Here is a 20,195-nt window from a genome sequence, read left to right on the forward strand (position 1 = left end):
GTATGCACATGTACCACATGACAGACAGCATAGCATGTATCACGTTATAAACGCTAGAGGGCTGGCAAGGCCTCTCACATCAAGAAAAAGGCATAGGTGAAGTGCATGTTCACATGCTTTAAGTATTGGAGCTGAGGGCCTATAGAAAGTGTAAGAACGATACGTGGCATGGTGCCAGGTAACTGGGAGAAGGGCTATCTTAGTAAAAATCACGCGTTATCAGGTACTGGCTGAGTTAACAGGGCAAGATCACTTCTCGGCAGTACCCCGTAAACACTGTATCCCTCCACCTGCCCATTCACACTATTTCATACAGTCATGTGTATCTTTCTCTTTTAGGCCGACAAAAAAAAAATTAATCATATTTGCAATTAAAGATCAGAGTATCCTTTGGGCCCCTACCTTTTATGTAGTTAAAAAGATGAAAGGTCAGATTCTAATCATTTGCATTGAGCAGTTAAAAGGAATCTGCAATTTGCTTTTATTGACCTTATTTTCAGAGTATTTAAACTAATGGGATTTGATGGTTTCAAAATTATCCTTTCATTTCTCACAATATCCCTCTCTGAGAGGAGTTGGCATGATTGGCTCCAAAATAACAATGGGGCCTAGAAAGGTTAAATATCACATCTTGAGTCTCACAGAAGGTCATGGTCAGAGCCAAACCAGAACTGAGAGCCCTGGGCCATCCTATCTGGGTCGATTCGACAGGGGCAGGGGGGATAGACAGAAGAACCTGTACTGTTATACCCTACCTGTGAAGACGCTAACCTGAACAAAGAAAGCAAGCCAGGCCCCAGCTCTTACTCAGATGGTGGGGTCTGCTCTGTAAGGAGAGCACCCAGATCTCTCCTCCAACTCTGATGCTGCATGTGAAATGGGCAGGGTGATCCTGGGGCAAATGGTACATTCAGCTCCCCTCAAATCTTACCTCCAACGGTGAGAATACCTCTTGTTCAGCAACAAAGGAAACGTGAATTGAAAGGAAAGTGTTAAAAGTTGAAAAGCTATGACCAACTGAGACCAAAGATTTACTGAATCCAGCCTCATACATGAAAGTGACAAAGTGTATGTATGTTATTATAATTCCATGTGAATATAAAGGTACATATTCATCCCTTATAGCCCTTCAATCCTGCCCTACTGATGTGTCCTCTCCTTCCCTGGGTCCCTTTTTAATTGTTCTCCTTCATAAGCAAAACATCTAGAGGACAGCTCTGCATACGTGCCTATTAGACCATCAACTTCGGAAATGAAACAAAGATAATTCATCAAAGACACAAAAACCAAAGGTATGGTGCACCCTAAGCTTTGTGCCTCTTGGTCCTGGAAAACTGGGCACCCAGTACTTGGGAGGCCAATTCCACAATCACATTTAGTCATTCTCCCTAGGAAAATGGGAAGAACAGGCAATGTTTAAAATATGCTAAAACCACTTAATTACAAGATAACATTGCAAAGGATGAAGGAGCAGATATCTGAGGACTGTGGAAACATATGAGGATTCCTGCCTCATCCACCTCACCCCAACGGAAGAGATGAATAACATTTGAAAGCTATAATACTAATAATGTGTGTGCACGCACACATTCCTATGTATGTATGTGTATGAATACAGTCGCATATCCAGAGAGAAATATTTCTAACATTATCAAGAATGAGAAAGACCACAGGTAAAGAACAATTCAACAAAAGGAAGAATTCCACTATCTTAACACCACAATGACCATCTTTCAGTCATTCCAGAATACTGCCAGCCAAGTAATTGCCAGTCTACCCACAACTCGCCCTAATCGATCTTTAAAGATAGTTCCCAGTCTATTATAGGGAAAAATTTAACACTGTGTGATAAAATTCTCAATGAGGCAAGCTCATCGATGATCTCTAGGGCCGACTTTAAAATGGAGTTAGAATAGGAGCAGAGGGGTCAATGAAATGCCACTTGACCCTGGTGAGACAGCCTTTCACCGCATCGCCTCTAGGCACCTGCCTTTATCCCTACTCTCTCTCTCCCAGGATCCTGAGAGATCATTTTCTAAGGACATGAACACCGTGACAGCAACAATGGCTGAGCCCTGAGGCCATTCTTAAGAGTTTCCCCAACAGGATCTGTGCTATTGAATGACACTGAAATGGGGGGCAGTGGGCAATGGGGGGAGAGCAGCATGCATCTACATCTGCTGATCCTACGGTGCAGAACTGAAATGCGCTCAGCTGCACCACTCACTCTGCACTCCGCCTCACGCAGACTGCTCAGCGGTGCAAGTGCCCATGCACGTCCTCTGCTGAGAAATCCTGGTGGAGAGATGCTAACTTGTCACATTAAGAAGGACAGATAATGGTCCAGGTTCGTCCACTGACAGCCCAGGCAGTCTGCAGGCCTGTTTCAAGGTATAAGTTATCTGCTCTTGATCTGACAACATGCTCCCCAGACTCTGAAACTCCTCTGGTATCCAGGACACGTGGGGTGGAAGAGGAGGAATGAAGGTGCACTCCCTTTCCATCTTTCTGACCTATTTTGATACCCAAGATTCGCCAGATCGTGGCACTTGGTGACTGCGGTATGCTCCAGGGATGAATGCGAACCCACCGTCAACCCAGTGCGATCGACCTTCACGGGAGGAAAGGTGCACGCACTTGCATCTCTGTGCAAGGTGATGCTTCTCTCTCCCCACCTCACCTCTGAGCACCACCTTCCTGGTTCAAAAGCCCTCAAAACATAAATTTACTGAGGCTACTTCTCACTTGGTGACATGGGGAGGTGGCATCTGGTAGACGGACAGGCACCCTCTCAGCCAGACCATAGTCACCTGTGAGACAGGGCTGGGCTTTACCTGTTTCCGTAAGTCCTGAGCCGACCGATGCAGAGGGGGGTGGTGGTGGTTAGCAGCGGGCCCCTTGGCCGAGGAGCCCGTGGAGGGGGCCGTCGGGGGGTGGCTCGCTGGAGCCTGCTCCCTCCGGCTGTCAGCCCGCTGATCGCTGTGCTTCTCCTTGCTGGGAGTGGCCTCTTTGCTTTTGTGTTTTTGAACAGGTTCTTTCTCCCGTGATGACCTGCTGGAACCGTTGAAAACTAGGAAGGAAGGACAAAGGAAGAATGAAGTCACTACACTGAGTATGCAGCCATGGAATCTAAACTTCCTAAAGTCAAAATGAAAAAGAAAAGGCAAATATTCCACACATCAAGTCTTATCGCTCTCTCAAGAGCAGCCCTAAGTCAAAGCTCACCAGTAGCACAACACCAAGTACAAGAATCATCTTAAACACTGAGACGAAATAAAAAATTATAAGCGTATCCTAACGATTATTTCCTTTGATTGAAATGATTGAAAAATCAATTTTTAAAAATCCCTACCAAAAAACCTCAACAGCCCTCAGAATATCAACATCATGCCTCAAACACAAAGAGCGAGAAATTAAAATGAAGACAATACCACCAACAGTCACATTCCAAGAACAGGAGCACCTTGTGTATAACGATACAGGGGATCTCGGATAATAAATTCTCAGATTCAAAGATGTGCATTTCAAGGCTGAAGATCTGCCAAAGAACGTGGGTCAGGGACGCAGCTGCTTGACCTGACCCATTGGTGACCACAGAGGAGAAAGAGGGGTGTTGGAGGTTTGAGCTAGATCCTCAGAGGAGTTTACCTTGAGCCAGGGGAACAGTGCTAATGCTCTGAAGTACACTCAGCCTTTGAATCCGAAGGGACAGGACACTCTCCTCATGCCCAGTTTATAGATGAAGCCAATTAGCACAGAGGAGATGAGCACCTTGCCCATGCTATACTGCCTGTCACCAGCACAGGCTCCCCGCCCCACCGTGGCTCTCAGTGCCAATTACCACCATGAACGCTGGACCCCACGCACTTAGGGAGTTCAAAAGGAAAAGTGAGTGATGCTCGAGGTTTTTACAGCACATTACAATGATGCTGCTGTCCTGAGTTTTCTCGTCTGCTTTATAGCTAGGACTGGCAAACCTAGACAGACTCAACAGTTCCGGCCCCATTCTGGGAATCGACAAGCCTTTCCTAACTCTTCCTCTCTCTCACACCCACAGGTCACCCCTGCCCTGCAACCACCCAGCAGGCAGAGGAGGGAGGCCACCCTGTGCCTGGTCTGCTCCACCCCCACAAGCTTCAGGCAGAGCAGTGCAGTGCGGAGAAGAGACGGTGAGTCCCTATAGCTGTCATTTTACAAAGGCTCTTGGTGCATTTCCTAACAGAAGGAGCCTTAAAAGGTCACCTTGGCTACTTGCGTGTCAAGCATCTCCACTCCAGGACATGTCCCTCTCCCTAATCTTGTACTTGAAGAATTCCAGGCAGAACTCACTACCTGACCAGGCAGCTGTAAAGAGAAAAATTCTTCCTCCTTTGAGCTAAAATCTCTGTCTGCTGGCCTGAAGGAGCAGAAGTCAAACTCCCCTACTCCTACCTGCTCTTCAGAAAGCTCAAAGATACTACTTCTCTTTTTTGAGGATCTGTAGACTGGGGATAACTTGTATCCACAGTTCCTTCAACATTTCTCTTTCACCACCTCCATTTTATGTGCCCTTTAAATTCCATATACGCATTACAGGTTGCAAAATCATCCTCTTGTCATTTGTTTTTCGTTTCTTGTAGAGCTAACTCCACTAGCCCATTTTTTAGTTTCTTTCTTTGTTTTTATGCCTAGAAAGCCCTCCCATGTCTTCAAACAGTAAAATATTCCTCTACGTCTCCTCCTATTTGCTTCTAGATTCAATTGCTTAGATTTACTTCTTTGGTCCACTTGTTATTACTGTTTATATGGCATATATACCACAGAGATTTACATTTTCCATATCTGGACTGGATGTGAACCCTGATCTCTAAAGCTTCTCCCAACCCGTGATTATATATTCTAAATAGATTTTCAATTCTGAAGTAAAGACCATACCACAGCAAAATATGGTCTGTGATTCTGTGTTGTATAAGATTCTCGTGGATACTCTCAGTTACAGAAAAAATGGAGAGCTTCAAATGGTTGGCATTTATTCTAAGTGTAAGTAACTAAGTGCACATTGTCAGAAACCATCAATCATAGCCAAGCTGGCAGTATCTGTGCTTGCTTTCAAGACAAATTAAAAGCAACATCTGTAAGAAGTCATACTTCAATGTGATTAAAAATCAAGCCAAAGAACATGAATCTAGGCAATTCTTGACCATTCACCAATTTTCTAAAGCAGTGAACAGAGCTCCTTTATTGAAACATGATACAGGAACTTTCTTGGTTTTGTTTTTTTTTTTAAATCTCAAATATCCATACTTCTCCATGCTCTGTTACTGTCACCAAGATGTGCATCAAGATGCAGCCTGATATTAAAGAAATACCAAGTCTATAATGACTTTTCTTTGCTCAGTTAAAAAAAATTATTCTGTGGGTTTGTCCCCTTTCACTGACACTATATGAGCAGTTCAATTCTCAGCTCTGCTATTAACAACTGGAAAAGTTATTTAATCCCTCAGTTTTCTCTTCTGTAGACTGAGGATAACAGATGTTCCTGTATGGAGAGCATCTAGCACAATGTCTGGGTTTCGGTAGGCACTTAACACTTAGTAAACCTTATTACTACATATTTAAGAGGACCGTCTCAGGTTATTACATAATCAGATTGTAGCAGTACCTCTTCTTGTCCCCTGGTTTCCCTGCAGTTACAGTGTAAGAAGGGCTTCAATACAGACAGATGGCTGGCTTGAGCAGACCATCATCACCCACTATTGAACCCAGCTGCCCATTACTGCCTCCCAAAATCTGTTTCACGGGGAAAAGAGGCACTGCTAATGCCCTGCCCATGCAGAGAGAAGGTACAACGCTAAAAACACATCCCACACCTCTCCTAGTTTATTGAGTGACTTCACTTTTGGGGGATCCAGAGACACTTTCAGGGGATCCCCTAGGTCAAAACTGTTTTCATAATTATCCTAAGACATTATTTGTGTTTTTCACTGTGTTGATTTTTCAACGATGATGATGGCTAAAGGTGAATTATCTGTGAGAGAAATGCAAGTCGAAAGTGCCATGAGATACAACTTCACATCCACTAGGATGGCTATGCTCTAAAATGAAAGATAATGGAGTGTTGGTGAGACGTAGAGAAATTGTAACCCTCATACACTGTTGGTGGGAATGTTTAATGTAGCGGCCCTTTGGAAAACAGGCTGGGAAGTTTCTCAGAAGGTGAAACAGAGGTACCACGTGACCCACCAATTCTACTCCCAGGTAGGTATGCACATAAGATAAATGAAAACACATATCCACAGAAAAAAATTGTACAAAGCAGAATTAATAATAGTTAAAAATTGGGGGGGTGGGGGGGGCTTCAAAAGTTTGATGAACCTGCGACTCAGAAAAACAAATGGGATATTATCCATCCAGAAAAAAAGATTCAAGTACTGATACATGCTACACATATGTATGGATCAATCTTGGAAACATTATGGTAAGTGAAAGAAGCTAATGACAAAAGGTCACAGATTGTATGATTCCATTAATATGCAATGTCCAGAACAGACCAATACATAGAGTTAGAAAGTAGACAGCCAGTTGTCAGGGACTGGGGAGCTCTGGGGAAAATAGGAGTAACTGCTAATGGGTACAAGGTTTATCGGGGGGGGAGGGGGCGCGGGGTGCTAAAAATGTTTCAAAGTTGATTGTGGTGAGGGTTGCAGAACTTTGTGAATATACTAAAAAACTATTAAATTCTACACTTTGGGTAAATTTTAAGATATGTCAATTACATTTCAATAAAACTTATTAAAAAAAAAATGTGAGCAAAACTGCTGGTGCCTTAACACAAATCAATGCCGTGGCACCAAACTATACTAATAATTACAGTATTTTTCACTACCAGTTTAAAAAGAAACAAAGCCAGCTTCATTTAAGGATGTGATAAAGCAGTACAACTTGTTAATATTATTAAATCTTGACCCTTGAGTACACATACTTTGTGTGACAAAATGAGAACTACAAATAAAGCACTTCTCCTGCATACCAAAAAGTATGATGACTATTTCCAGGGGAAAAGCACTTGCACGATTATTTAAGTTGCAAGCTAGCTCATTTTTTCATGGAATGTTATTTTTACTTAAAAGAAGAACCAATACAGTTATTTTCTCAAAAATGAATCAAGTAAGCCTGTCAAGGAAAATAACTAATAGTTATTGTGGCCAATAATAGAATATACAATTTCAAGCAAAAATTACAATTCTAAAAAACCTCTATGTGCCACCATGAGTTTGACAGCCTTCCAACACTTAAAGACTTTTCTGATGAGGTCAGTGGTGATATGGGGTTCTTTGAGACTGCATAATGAAAGGCGCAGACAATTGGAAAGAAGTACATAACTCAGTGAAACATTATTTTCAAATGATCAATACAAGATATTACAAAACTGCATAGGTAAGAGATCCATTCAAAGTGGAAGGCAAACCGATGGGTTTTAATATAACAAAATATGTAAAGTTTACTGATATAGGTTCAGATTCCTGTAACAACTGACCTTTAAGAAACTACCATTGGTTGAGTACGGGTGTGATGTCAAAGAATAAAATCATCTACAAAGGCTCCTCCCTTTCCAGCTACGTATTTGTCTAAGAATGATTTTCTTCATATACATCAATCAAAACTATGTAATGCAAGAGACTGAAGGCAGAAACCAACATAAGAATCTAGTTGTCTTCTACTAAGCCAGACATTAAGAGATTTCCAAAAATGTAATACGATGCAACTCTTCTCACCTGTAATTTCTTGGATGGTTTTGGAATGTGATTACTTTTCATAAAAGTGCTATTTGTGTTAATATGTAATGAGTCTGTGTTACTTTTAAATGAATATTTTTAAATTTCCTCAGCTGTAATGTTAACATGGTAAATATCGATAAATACAATCTACATCAATAAAAGCTTATGGAGGTCCCTCAGTAACTGTGAAGAACAGAAAAGGGTCTTGAGACCAAAATGCCTGAAACCTGCTGGGCTGGACTAGCTTTTCCACAGTTAGTTACATCATGGTTTCCAGAGGCTTTGATGGGCCATGTACTTAAGTCTATACCTACAAGCTCAAGCTCTGGGATGAAGCTTCCTAAATTTGAATCCAGAAAAGTCCTTTGCTAACTATTTGACCTCGAACTAACGATTACCTGGTCCAAGCCTTAGTTTTCTCCACTTACTACTTGTCTCATAGGGTTGCTTTGAGGATTCAATGAGAAAATACTCATCTAGAAAGGGCATGTAGCAGGGCATGAAGCAAGGGCTGGAGCAGGGCATGAAGCAAGTACTCATGAAGAATGGCACTGTGGTTAAGCCAGTAACACCATTCTGAGATCTGGGAATAACAACAACAACTACAACAAAACCAATTCTTCCCCAGCATTACATGCACCTGAAATGGAATGCACAACTCCGGTTCTGTTCTAATGCCTTGGAGGGGTTTTGCCTGCCAGCAGCGCTTTAGCAACTTCTCAGAAAAAAATGCTCTGGAAAGCAAAGCCCTGCAAATCAAAGGTGACGCGGTGGGGCACCATGATGACAGACAAGAAGGGGGGACAGGAGGAGAGAGGAAGGCATGTGCCATTAACATCAGAGACCAAACTGGCTGCTCTGTGAACTGCAGCACTGTATTCTACTAAAGAATATTTTGATCAGGTAATCAGAAAAGGGGAAAGTTTTCAAAAATATGAAAATAAAAAATTGAATAAAATTAACTTTAATTTTAAAGAGTAGGATAGTTTTCAAAATGAATCCACTCTCTGTAACCATGTTATCCTGCTGTTTTACAGCAGCAATACACACAAATGGCAAACACAGCCAAAAAGTCAAATGATGTGTTAAATGGGAAGGGGGCGGGGGAGGGTAGGACTGGGCGAAGATGATGGAGCCAGAGAGAAGGTATATTTTGTCCTCAACAGCTCATTAATTTTAAGTGTCGTGGGAACCTGCCAGTTTTACCCCTCCAAGTAATTATCTTTTGTCTTCATTTGTAAGATTCTCGAGGAGTGGAAGGAAAAAAATATATATTCTCTCACAGGGAAAGACTAAAAACCCTGTGAACGAACATAAGAAACAGAAAGACCAAGAAAGTTAGAAGTATAGAAGACCTATGCACACTGTCCCCAATTAAAAGGAATAATTGGACTCTTTAAGAGAGAGAAAAAAAGGCATTTATCATGGTGAACCATATTAAGAAATTGTATTGTACTCAAATACAAACAGTTTGTACATTAATAAAGAGAGAAATATATTGATTTGTACACCCAGAAAGTTAAATGGCCTACAGACAAGTGTTTTCGCACCACGGCAAGCAAAATCTTTAAATCCAAAAACTGATATTCTGATTTAGGGTCACTTCATGCCCGAGAAGATAAGATTGGCTCCCAGTAAGGGATGAAAATGAAATAAGCAAGAGAAGTTACTTTAGAAACATGTGTAACTGCAATCCCGCGATCGCCTTGATGGCGGAAAGCTACACTTTCCAAGGAGGAACTCCCATTTATAGCTCCAGGGAGTTTGTTACTAAATGATGTTCCCCATATAAGCTTAGTTCACAGAGTTAGATCGCACCAAGATTCCCAAAGGAGACCCATAAGGCAGTCTAAGAAAGCCAGTCATGAGGTCTTTAAAACCCTCACAACATACCCGACCTCTTGGGGGGACGTGGAGAGCTTGGTTTTCATTTCTAGTTCTCAGATCACAAATACATCTGTGCTTCAATTCTCTGAACTACACACCAGCTGCCTCCCCTGATCTGCCCTCCAGGAATTGCTGAAGTATTTAAAATAAAGTATATGAAGTGCTTTGTGGTCTTGAGAGAAAGGAGTTATGCAAATCTAAGAAGGCTAATCTTCTGAAAAGCTCCTACTTCAATGGACAGGACAAGACTCACATGTGAAAACCATAATTCCCTTTAAACAGACCTGACAAGGCCAGCCCGTGCACTTCTGCCTGCCTTCGTGCCCTTCACACATCCAGATGTCCCAATCTTACTAATTATTAGTGCTAATAAAGGCATCTTGTCTGAACACCAGGAGACAATCCTGAGTTTTTTATTAGGTGAGTAGGCAAGAAGAGTCTTACTTGGTTGGCATGTGACAAAAGTTATTATATCATGAGACAACTCGGTGTCTGACCTGAGCTAATATAATAGGTTTCTAAAGACATCACTGCCTTGAAAGAGAAACATGGACAAGAGGAGTTACTGAAAGCAGGGCCAAAATAAAATGTCTGCTAGCAGGAACACAAGGGACAAGAAGGAGAGAATGAACCCAAGGCCGGAAGATTGGACTAACCCCAAAATTACATAAAATAAGAAATACTCCCAGTCCTACCCCCAAAACAAATTGAAGAGACAAAAGCAGAATCATTGTAAATAAAAAAGAATGTGTACGGAAAGGAAAAGAGAAGCATGCCAAGTTTCTGATCTCAAGCCAGATATTTAAATGTAAGCTTCATGTCATTACAAAGCGGCCCGACTTGGGGAAGACAGACGCCATCAATTGGCTGGCATTAAATCCTTGTTACTGTACAAAAGCCGCACTTGCTCCCTGGAGCCAGTTCAACTCTGAGTCACTATTGTCTGAAAACAATGGCATGTCTGCCAACCTGTGCCAACAGTTCCAAAAGGATTTGAATGCAGCGTGTTTGAGTGCTGTAACCTGGTTTGCCCTGGGCAAAAACAGCTCCAGTAACTCAGCTACAGCATTCATGTGTAAAACGAGGGAAAGTGGCAAGGATGAGTTTAGGTGAGCGAAAGCCCCTGTGCAATCTCACACTGGCCACCGACATCAAACAAGAGACAAAACGAAATCACAGCAACTCTGTGCACCCCGACCCCAGCATCACACACTCATTCTACTGGTTTACATGGTTATTTGTGAAACCTCTGTGGAATTTCTATACAGTGAAATCCTATCACTTTGATAATATATATATAAAACAGGAAAGAAATCCATTAAAAAGATTTTTAGAGGAAAATGAATTTTCTGTGTAAGAACTTAAATTCTGTAGACACAGAATGTGACTTAGATTCTTTTCAATCAAAATTTAGTTGCCACTGTCCCCAGGTCTAAAAACATTGACACAACTACCAGAGTTGGATACATTTGCCATTTAATCATGTTTCTTACAGATGTTCCTAATAACTTCTGATACTAAAGTTTAAAAGGGTGTATGACCTTTATGAGAATATAAAAGGTCAGGGCAACAGAAAGACCATAAATCAGGATGAATGGTTTTTGTCAATGAAAAATCGTTTCTTAGCCCACTTGGGCCCCAAAGGAGCTGAGAAAATGACGAGACTGATGGTCTGATGGTGACTAGCACCATGGCCGAGTCACACATTGGTTGGCTCTAAGGCACCTGCATTCTCCAGAGTGCCAGGGGGGAGGAATGCCTGGGCAAATGGCCTTCTGGAACGGCAGTAGACAGAGAAATTTCCTGCTTTATCTCTCAAAAAACAAGACAAAGAGCACGGAACCATGGGTTATACTCAGAAGCAGACATGCATTAACTCTTGAATAACAAATGAATAAAGTGTTTTTGCAGTTTGGGGTTTCATAAAACCCTTTATTCAAGGGGACGAATCCTAAAAGGCCAGTCACAACTAAAGTAAATTATTCTGGCCCACTTTTGCATATGAAAAAGGATGTTGTAGCTATTCACAACACACTGAGAGAGAGACACCCTGAAAATGTGTTAAATTGGAAGGCACCCCATATACGTAGTCAGTTATACAAGAAGAACTGGTGATTTTCAGAATAAAAGTATTAATACAGAAAAACTAAATACAGAAATATTTGCGTTTTAATAAGGATTATTTTCAAGGTTCTCCAAATAAATATCGAAGATCCGCTATTCTTTCACAAACACCTCCACCTACCCTCCAGCTAGGAAACAAATGACTTTCAAAAATTCTATATGCACATTTTACAGTCTCTGGAAATGGCACAACTTCCCAAGTGACTAAAGATATCCCTTAAGACAGGACAGATGAATTTAGCTAAAAATACTAAATACTGACTAGTCTGGTGAACAGCTCAGCAATTCAATTTACAGTGTACATGATATAGACATATCCCAGTCAACTATAGACAACAAAACTGATTAAAGATTCTAAGACTCTAACACATATTAATTTATTCACAACTGCAGGGTATTACAGTTCTTTAGAAGAGTCATGGGTTATGGGTGTGATAACAGGACAGTAGCCAGCCCCCACTTCCTGAGAACACACCAAGTGCCAGTCTCTGTCTATCTGTCACTCGTTTACTCCTAACAGATTCTTGTTTATCCTTCAATAAGCCATAAAGCACATATCATGTAATTCGCCCATGTAATTCCAATGGATTTCTGCATATTCACAGAGCTGTTCAATCATTACCCTGCTGTAAGTTTAAAACATTTTCATTGCCCCAAAATGAAACACCATGCCCATTAGCAGTCACTTCCCATTCCCTCCTACCCCCAATCCTAACCCTAATGGAAAAAGCTGATGTTATCTGCATTTTATAAGCAAAGAAACTGAGATTTAAAGAGGTTGAATAACTGGCCCAATGACACCTGGTTAGGAAGGTGTATCTGAACCACAAGATTCTCTTCTACCACCAGGCACATCACCTAGTTGACCATCATTCAAATCTGCATGAGCATCTCACCACAGAGGAGATGGGCTCTTACATTCCCAGGAAGAGACATCCACACACTAAATTCGAGGGGCGCTTGGCCTTCTGTCCTAAGTTGTGTGTGTCCCAAAGGTCCTGTGTGGACCAGTGGAACAAATGCTTAAGGAAAATGAGAAGAAACAGGGACAGGCCAATTAAACCAATGGACAGGTGTTATTGGGGACTGCCTACCAAGCTCAAAACAGCTCGTTTCTAGTAAAGTCAATAATGTCACACACACACCCACAGTGGTAACAGCTGCCTCTCACAAAACCCTCCCCATGTGACAGGCATTTAAACATACCAACTTTCCAGGATTCTCTCCTCTATTACAAGGCTGTCCTAGGCTTCCAGATCTTCTCAATCACATGTGGTATTAATGGTAATAGCCAATAGGCACTTTCAACCAGACATGAACTGTTCACACGTACATTAACTCATTTTGCTCTCACCAAAACCTATGAAAAAGGCTCCAATGATCTCTTCTTGAAAGTTGAGAAAATTAAAACACGGAAAGCTTGCCCAAGGTTGCAGCTGTAATGGAAGGTAAGATCCAGCATCGTGCTCTCAACCACTATGCTAAGAGGCCCAGCATTCGGAAGTGGTGAATGGTAAGGAGCAAATACTTTATAACCTGACTACAGTGTACTACTGCTCTTAAAAAAACACACTCCTAGCCCACATTCCAAATTTCTCAACAGAAAAACAAATGGAGCAGCCAGAGATTTAAGAAAGGTAAAGAGAGTATCCCATGAAAACATCAATTAAAGAAAAAAGCATTTGTCAGCTAGAGAGCATCTCCTCATTGCAAAGGCTATGGTGGAGCCCTGGACCTGCCTGCACACCCACTCCTCCACCACCCTGATGGAAAGAGGCCTGAATGCACCTCGAAGGCAACCACAGAGCAGAAATGTGGTAAACTCGTCCAAATGATTGCTTTTTGGCCCTTACACAACATGCCCCCGGTGTGAATCCAAAAGCAATTAAATCATTCCAGCTGGGAGTTCAATGACATGTTATTTAAAAAGTCTTCTGAGAAATGTCCCTGTTCAGAACGAGATGAGCACACAAAGGAACAATGGTCTCTGCTATTCTTTCCATTCTTCATAAGTGCAAAAAGGTGTTTGAAGAATATACAATACGTGGCTGATGGAGCGATGAATCTTCACCAAGTTCTCTGCAAAGGATGACAAACACCTCACCACAACGAAAATGCTGAGGAAAAACCAAAGCCAAATTCCAAACGAATGTATTAATTCCTCTGGTCTACCTCTTATCCCACTGGAAAAAACTAACCAATTATGAGAACTTGTCAAAAACTAAGCCATTTCAAATATCAACTTGTAGCATAAATACCCAGAAAGCAGTGTTTTGATTGCATTGTTTTGTTTCCAAATAGTGATTACCTAAGGGCTCTATCATTAGGATCATTTGAGGTTCTGTATATGCAAGACTATTTCAGAAACTCTGAAGAGCTATTTAAATAGAAGTTGCTGAAGGCATTGTTATTGTAACCCTTGAGTGTTAACCCAAGGTCAAAAGCACGCGTGATGCTGTCCATGTCATTTCAGATTATGTATTTTAATAAACAAATCCATTTTCATTAGGATGCTCCAGTGGATTATAAATGAGAGCATCAAGAGTTCTGTGTAACGTCTGCAAAACTCAACATCTGCCTGGGGACACCAGGCTCTTGCAGGAGACTATTGGGGTCAGGGCTTCTACCCGAGGGAAGAGGAGGACTGTCACAGAAAGGCCCAATTAGACACCAACTGCAGCACATTGTCAGAAGGTGAGCTGGCAGGTGTGCTCTCCCCTGATTCCTGTTTGGTACGGAACCCCCGCTGCTTCACTCGGGTTCAAGTTTTGGGGAGAAACAAGATAAAGTGGGACACCATCGACAGTTTTCTTCAAGCTTACACTGCCTAAATAAAACTATTCTCCTGGACATGCAGCCTAATCAGGGTTCTTGGCCAAAGTTGCCACAGTAATAGTGTTAGTTTTCCACAATTTGTTTTTTGTGCATTTCTTTCCCCACATTTCAGTGAAGGTGATCCTCCTGGGGGAGGATACAGATGTTGCTAAATTTCCTGACATACCTCAACATCTCTGGCATACAAAGTAGGAAAAAGTGGCAAGAGAAATACTGTCATGGAGAAAAACACAGAAATGCAATTTGCTCTCCACTTTCTTGTGCGAAAAAGTCAACAATTCTGAGGGCATGCTTGTCTACACAATTATTATGCCATCATCAAGGTTATTAGTGTTAGAAAATCTATTTTAACACTCACGCATTCTTTATCCAATCAAAATGTTGATAATCCATCTCGAGGTTTTACTTTTTGGAAAATGAGGCATGGCAGGAAAAGAGCCTTCATCTTACTCGCAAACTACACCCCACCTTTTCTTTTTGTATACACAGTGAACTTATCTTAATCTCTAGAATTTTTTTTTTTCCTTATGCTTATCAAGCACCCTCTAAAATCAGAGAATGGGGGCTGAGGGATAAGGGAAGCACAAGGCGCAGGCCAAAAACATCACGGGTCTCTTGATGTGGCAGGTGTCACACGCAGGGCCCTCTAATCCATTCTGGGGAGTGGCAAGTCCAACTGCTCGCCTGCATGGCTGGGGTACCCTCTGACACCTGCCCGCTGTTCATTACAAGGCAATTAGGCACCAGTGCCATAGAAATCTAATCAAGCTTGGAGCTCTGCAGGTGCTCTCAGAAACTGAACAGAAAAGATTCAATTTTCTGAACATAAAGAAGCCTCCTCTGAACCTCAGACAGAACAAAGTTGGCTAGGGCAGGTCCTGGGTAATCCTGGGGTCTAGCATGTTTTTCATATACATAATCACTCACCATCTATCAACTTTCTTTAAAGATAAAACCACTGGCCCAACGCCAGGTCAACAGACTCAGGTAAACATCTTTACTCTCACCAAGAATTTTCTATCTCAAATGAACTGTCTACAAGAGGATCTGTTTCATTCTGTTGTCATATATCACATTTAAACAAACATCCCCTTTTATAACTTGATGGCTACCAACAGTGAAATCCTATTACGAGGAATCTCGAGGAGTTCTACTCTACATTTACAAAGAAATGGGTCTCAGTAAAAGCAAAGCAGGAAAAGATGACTAGCTGCCACAGGAATTGTTGCCAGCATTTGTTCTATATTAATGACTATGACAGCAGTCAATGCAAAATTGTTATCCTCTTTCCTTGAGAACTCAGCCAATTCCTTCACCCTCACCCCACCCCCTTCATATAACTCCCTGTAATTTGCTGCCAGATATTCACTGCCCCTTCACATCACCATCTTGCAGCTCATATAAAAAGAGAATTAAAGAAAATAAGATCTACACACATGAAAGATGGTAATTTTTGACACTGGAAGTTAAAACTATAAGAAAATCATCTAGTTAACCAGCAAGCTCAAACAAGCTAGAAAAAGGAAGGAGTTGAGGACCCAATCACAACTACACGAGTACACAGGGGATTAATTCACCTGATTAACATGACTGTTGAATTCACCTACCCAACCACAGTGAGAATGAAAAATAACATCTCGTGGAACCATTCTGATACAGTATTGGTGAAATATATGTCTACTGGATGGACAAACAGACTAACAGATGTGAGTCCAACTTCACATTCTGTTCATACTTACTCTTGATTTGTATTAAACCAAATTAAACTATAAGAGTAAATACCTTCTCAAGAATTTAAAAAAAAAAAAATCCTTACGAACCTATTTGCTTCATTCTGTCTCAGAAAGCCAATTTGTTCTGATTGCTTTAGCCAGCAGCTCCATAATAAATTCCCAGTCTATTCTATCTTTTACCATCATCGCAAACTCAACAGATGATAAAGCTCTTAACTACCTTCCTAATTCCTGTTCTATTACTTTCAACCCTGCATCTCTAGGCAGCTGTGAAAAGTTGATCATTTCTGCTTCAAAACGCCTCCTGCACTCATCTGAACTACTGTTAAGTCCAGCCTCTCATCCCCTCTCATTTCAGACTAAACCCTATTGCTGGGGGAATCATTCTGAACTTGACATCTATTTCATCTTATTTCCACATCTGAAATCATCGACCGTTCCCAACTCTCTATATTTGAATTCTTCCTCCTACTTAGCAGGGTATATGTTCTCAACACTATCCCGTGGTTTCCAGTTGCCCCAAAGTACACCCCACCCCCATACTGGTAGGTCAATGTGCCACCATTTCAAAACTAGGCAATATTCCACATTCCACCATTTATGTGGAAATTCACAATTCATGACCTTCCCTAAAAAGTTCATCTCTACACCTGTGCCTGTACTCCTACTCATATATGGAGCTCTCTTCTAACCATCAAGATTTCCTGATGACCACAACTGCAGGTAAAATAACTTTTTCCCGAAAAGTTAAAAATAAGCCACCATTTTTTATTAGGCACTGGGATTATTAACCCCATCTCCTTAACTAAACTCTAAGTCCTTAAAAGGGAGTCAGGTATTTACCACATTTATAGGCCATCAAAAACAGCCATAAGCAAGAGGTGGGACAGATAACAATCATTAAACTGGCAATGCAGAAATGTCCAACAATAATGAGAGGTATACACAGATTCCCATCATGTATCAGCTGTGCTTGTCCTGAACCTCTATTTCCTTCCCACTGAGTCCAGAAAGACATGTGGTAGCTCAGTGCACAGCTGAGGGTGGAGGGAAAAAAAATAAAGAAAGAGAGAAAGAGAGAGAGAAACTTTCCTTTGCCTCAATCACTTATTGACAGTTCTGATTTTCTGCCATTTGTACACCAAGGCTCCCTACAGAAGAGGGTTTCTGTGAGTCCTACACGAAATATGTCTAGCAGAGTACCTGGTAGGAGCTCAACAGAAAACAGCCATAATAATATCCCCACCCCAATGCCATTGCTTCACTCTGCTTTTCTTACCTCTTTCCCGGACCCCACACTAATTCCATTCGTCACCAAGTTCTCTCAGCACCGCCCCTGCCACATTTCTGGACTTATGTCGCCCCTGTTATTTGTGCTGCCAGGGCCAACTTTTAGTCCTTTGTTACTTTTGACCAGGTAATCACCTATGATTACGGCCTTCCAATGTGTTTCCTCTTCTTCAAGTCATTTCTCTTTATGTAATCCTCATAATCAATGCCCGCTTAATCTTTCCAGAACACATCTCCAATTGAGTCACTTCCTTGTTAAAAAACCACTGGGCACTTTCCACTTAAGCCAACTTAAACCGTTTCCTCTCTGACATCCAACCTTTTGTCCTATACCTCCTCCCACACACCACAGCACTGGAAGAAAAAAAAATCAATCTAGTTCATAATATATGTGCATTTACTTATTTCTTATGCTGAATAATGGTTTTTTAACACTAGTTTCACCTGCTGAAATCACAGTAAGTTGATCACAAAAGTTTCTTCACGAAATCTTCTTAACCACCCCCGATTTGATGGAATGGCTCCCTCTTCAGAATCCTATTATCTGTAGCTCTTAGGGAATTTATCATCATCTCCACAACATAAGAAAGTTTCTACTCATCTTGCCAATCTATTCATCTAAAATATACTTGACTGTATGTGTCAATCTCTTTGCTCTTAAAGTGTCTTGCACTTAAACAAGTTAGTGGCTTTCCCACTAACCGGCTACACAGCTTTCATCTGCCACCTTCTTCTCAACAGCTTTCCTACCCAAAGCTTGGATTTTATCTTCTTCTTTTTTTTTTTGTTTTTTTACCCCAAATCAATACTAAACCTACCATGCCCATTGTGAACATGCTTGGGGGTTTTTCCTTTCCTGGGGGTTGACTGGCATGAAGATGAAGCATTGTTGGTGGCTATTTTGACATCTTCTGTCTCATCATCTTCCTCCTCGACGTCCTCCTCGTCCTGAGAGCTTCCGAAATATACCATGCTGTTGGGCAGCGCAGGAGAACCTGGGAGGTTTAAGAAAGAGGGCTCATAAACACAGGCCTGGATGCTCGCCCCTTCCAGAAGGAGCACTACAAAGAGAGACATTTTTTAATTTATGAACCTAAATCTTCATGACCGAGCAGACTAAACAAAGCTATTCATCTCTACCGCCATTTTTAATTTATTTTTCAAATGTCCCCCAGGAAATATAACTCCATCTGTGTCCTTTTAACAGATTTCAAGCAAAACTCCCACAGTAGGAGGATGATGCCATTCACCAAACCAAAATAGTTCGGGGGGATGGGGGGAAACACCTCCAAAGATTGAATTGAGCAAGGAAAAAAATCAATACAATAAAAACATCTAACCACAGTTGTCAAGGACAGGACTGTTCTGGGTTATGCCTTTAACTTAAAAACTTTAAAAAATATGAATTTAATCAAACAAATTTAAGAATGAAAGAAAAGACAATCAGAGAAAAGCGAGTGGTTAAAAACAGAATATAACATTTCCTTATAGAAGGTAATGGTCTTATACTCAAATGGGGTAAATGACAGACATGGAGTCCCAAAAATAATATACTTGGAAGCTATTTCACTATCATAAGCAGCAATGTAAATTTAAAATAAATACCTACGCAACAAAACTCTCCTCATAAGAGAACTCAAATCTCTCACTCCTTTTACATCTTAACCTCCTCATCCCCAAATGTTTTCACGTCTGAACTTAAGACAGCAATAACACCAGAAAAGAAGCTCAGTATTATAAAGAAGCATACACAGTTCTTATCAGATTATAACAATTCAAAAGGAAATGTCAACTCACTGGTGTATTGTTTGGGACCAGATGCTGCTAAAAAACAAAGAAAATCTCCAAAATTAATTTCCAGCAACCACCTTAATCTTCTTTCCCATTAAGTATGTTTGGGAGAGCTACTACCAATAGCAGAAGAAGTAATAAATGTGGAGTTCGTTTTTTCTCTTGCCCCCTTTCCTGTGAATGAGCTAACATTCCCAGTAACATCAATAAAGATACCAGTAAACAATTTGCTCTCCTCCCCAAATGGAGATCTCACACTGCAAATGCAATGGTAAATATCATTCCTGTCCAATTCAGAGCTGCATGTTCTAACAAGGAGATGGGAATGAATGAATGAATTCAGCAACATGGAGCTGAAGTGGCAAACCAAACACCCTTCTCGCAGAAATGCAAAGACGAAACAGACACCTCCAGTCCTGTTCTCTTTTGTTGCAATCATGACCTACCAATATTCAAAAGCCCCAAAACTTATCTGGGTCTCACCACTGGGTGGAAATCAAACTCCAAAAGGATGTATGTGGCAGAAGGAAGAAGGAAGAAGAAAGAAGGAAGAAGGAAGAAGGAAGGAAGGAAGAAGAAAGGAAGGAAGGAAGGAAGAAAAGAAGGAACGAACGAATTTGAGTTAAAAAAATGGAAGGAAGGAAGGAAAAAGGACCCTCGGTGGATAACAGAATATGTACAGTCTAACAGAAGCCATTCCCCACGTTTTAGGGGTTTTTTCCTTCCCCTTTGATCATTTCCAGTTAAAAGTAGGGTTTCAACAGAAGGTTCTTAAATC

At 41.2% G+C, this 20,195-nt stretch overlaps 1 protein-coding gene across 1 annotated transcript in view; it reads right to left on the reverse strand.

The window, feature by feature from the left end:
- JARID2 (jumonji and AT-rich interaction domain containing 2) overlaps positions 1–20,195 on the reverse strand; it is a 241,817-nt gene that overhangs the window by 34,708 nt on the left and 186,914 nt on the right. Inside the window, exons 5-6 of the mRNA XM_015587263.2 lie at positions 18,445–18,621; positions 2,835–3,070 (exon numbers count right to left, since the gene is read on the reverse strand). Coding sequence (XP_015442749.1) covers positions 2,835–3,070; positions 18,445–18,621 — 413 coding nt within the window. The remainder of the gene's footprint in view (positions 1–2,834; positions 3,071–18,444; positions 18,622–20,195) is intronic.

The sequence above is a fragment of the Pteropus alecto genome, unplaced genomic scaffold, assembly GCF_000325575.1.
Source record: "Pteropus alecto unplaced genomic scaffold, ASM32557v1 scaffold121, whole genome shotgun sequence".
NCBI classification, from domain to species: Eukaryota; Metazoa; Chordata; class Mammalia; order Chiroptera; family Pteropodidae; genus Pteropus; species Pteropus alecto.